This window comes from Octopus bimaculoides, chromosome 15 (genome assembly GCF_001194135.2).
Source record: "Octopus bimaculoides isolate UCB-OBI-ISO-001 chromosome 15, ASM119413v2, whole genome shotgun sequence".
Lineage (NCBI taxonomy): Eukaryota > Metazoa > Mollusca > Cephalopoda > Octopoda > Octopodidae > Octopus > Octopus bimaculoides.
Window position 1 is genome coordinate 7,154,263 of NC_068995.1, and position 2,700 is coordinate 7,156,962.

Here is a 2,700-nt window from a genome sequence, read left to right on the forward strand (position 1 = left end):
ATATATATATATATATACAAGCACACGCATGCGCACACATATATACGCATGCACACACATACACATATCTATGTATACATGTGTATGCGTGATGTATGAATTTCATAAATATGTTTTATATATTAATATATATATATGTATTTTTTTTCTACAGGTTTTATTTACCTCATGGTATAACAATTGACCAAGAAGATAATATTTGGACAACAGATGTTGGACTGCATCAGGTAAGCGGCGGGGTGCGGGATGGTTGGGGTGGTGAAATCCACCTCGAAGTACATTGTGTTGTGACAGGGTGTATTTTGTTGTTGTCCTCACTCTTCATCCCCGCCTCCTACAAAATTTGTGACCTTGTTTGGTGGATTGTCTTTGTAGGTGATGAAGTTCTCAGCTGGATCAAATCAACCCTCTATGATTCTTGGCATCAGGTTGACTCCAGGAACAGACGAGAGTCACTTTTGTCAACCGACAGATGTAGCTGTTGCTTCCAATGGACAATTCTTTGTGGCCGACGGGTAAGAAATGCTGATTCCATTTTTTCCGATTTCGGATACTTTTACGAAATTTGGGCTTACGTACATACATACATACATACATACATATCGCCATGATCGACCGCTAGCCACTAAAGCTTTTTTTATTCTCTCTGTTTATTTTCTCCTGTTCCTTTCTGTTGAAGAGCGTAGGCTCGAAACATAAAATACTTTCTCACCATCCTGAGCGTTAAACTAATACACCTGTTTTTTTTTTATTTACACACCTGTCTTTGATATATATATATATCAAAATAAGCAACATGGATATCCAGAGGTAATGCAGTACGTTCATTTCATGCAACTCCATTTAACTGAACAATGCAATCATATATATATATATATATATATATATATATATATATATATATATATACACACGCATATATATAGTTAGAGGTTAAGAAGCCATTTAAGCGATATTAAATATCCAATATGCTACTTGATGTGTATCTACATATTTATAACCAAGTGCTTACTATTGCATGGCACTATCTATCGCAATTCAATACTAGGTAGGGGGGTAAATTAAAAATTTACCCAGGATTTATAAGACAAATACGAAAATGGAGAGCATATACAATCAACAAACACCAGCCAGTAAACATTCAATTATACCTATTTATTAATTAATTACAAACATTTGTGTAAGTGATTCAAATAAACGTTTACTTGAATAACACAAATGTTTTAATCAATTAATAAATAGATATAATTGAATGTTTACTGGCTGACGTTTGTTGATTGTTTATCTTCGCCATTTTCTTATTTGCCTCATATATATTTATACACATAAATATACATATATGTATAAACATATAATATATATATTATTCGCTTATGCGTGTGAGTACGATGTGGTCAAGTATGATGATGTTGTTGTTGTTGCTCTAGCAGTTGTTGAAGACGACGACGACGATGATGATGATGACGAGATGGTGAGAAAGTTATTTAAAGAGGAAAAAGACAAGTTACTTAAAAGCAGACGATCCCATTTCTCTTTGCAGTTATTGTAACAGCAGGGTGATGAAATTCTCAAAGAATGGAACTTTCCTGTCTTACATCGGAAGAAATTGTAAGTCGCTCTCTTTGAAACGATTCCTTTATTTGTTATACAAGAGCACGCCAAGAATGTGTGTAAATGTGTGTATGTGTGTGTATGTGTGTGAGTATGTATGCATGTGTGTGTGTGTGTGCGTGTGTGACTGTGTGTTCGTTCACCACCACCGCTTGACAACCGGTGTTGGTGAGTGTACGTCCCCATAACTTAGCGCTCCGTGAAAGAAACAAACAGAGGAAGTAAAAGGCTTAAAATGTAAATTTTAAGTCTAATGATTGAAACAGTCTAATGATTGAAACAAGTAAGAGATTAAACGATAATTGAAGAGAAATAAATGAACGTCACATGTTTTACAAATCAGCAAATCATGTCGCAGTGAAAAAAAAAAAAAACGTCATTAAAATCACAAAAAGAAACAAAACAAGCACGAAAAACTCAGTTAAGGGAGGTAACTCTATCTGCAGTAATCTAAGGGAAGTAATTCAGATATCAATTTCATTAATTTTTTTTAAATGTTGCTGTAAAAAACCCCAGAATCTGATATGAATAAGGGAATATGATGAACTCAAAGCAGAGACATAGCTAGAATACTTGTAATAGAGTGGACTCCACTAAGGGTACTGAATGTGCCGGGTAGTGGTGTTAACTCACGCGAGGTATTAAGTCTGATATTACAAAAACAATTTCTAAACTTCTCTGCTTCACTGCGCATCACCGTCCCTACAAACCCCCTACACAGCATGCCTTACACCAAGGACACGATGTGCGTATGTATGTATGTATGTATGTGTTCTATAAACCATTCTAATTGCATTTCTTGTTTCTTCACAGATCAAATGAATGTAGTTCACAGTATAACATTGGTGGAGCAGTTGGACCGTATATATGTGGCCGACCGAGAGAACAAACGGTAAGAACACTTCTGTGTTCGTATATGTGTATACATACGTACATTGTAATATAATATAATATAATATAATATAATATCATATCATATATATATATATATATATATATATATATATATATCACTATGTGTGTATACTTCTCAAATATTCAATTATATCTATATATCATCCACAATATATATATATATATATATATATA

The 2,700-nt window shown here is 33.8% G+C and overlaps 1 protein-coding gene across 1 annotated transcript in view; it reads left to right on the forward strand.

Moving 5' to 3' along the window:
* LOC106875056 (peptidyl-alpha-hydroxyglycine alpha-amidating lyase 2) overlaps positions 1–2,700 on the forward strand; it is a 20,157-nt gene that overhangs the window by 15,721 nt on the left and 1,736 nt on the right. The window contains exons 4-7 of the mRNA XM_014923019.2: positions 153–227; positions 376–515; positions 1,541–1,608; positions 2,425–2,503. Coding sequence (XP_014778505.1) covers positions 153–227; positions 376–515; positions 1,541–1,608; positions 2,425–2,503 — 362 coding nt within the window. The remainder of the gene's footprint in view (positions 1–152; positions 228–375; positions 516–1,540; positions 1,609–2,424; positions 2,504–2,700) is intronic.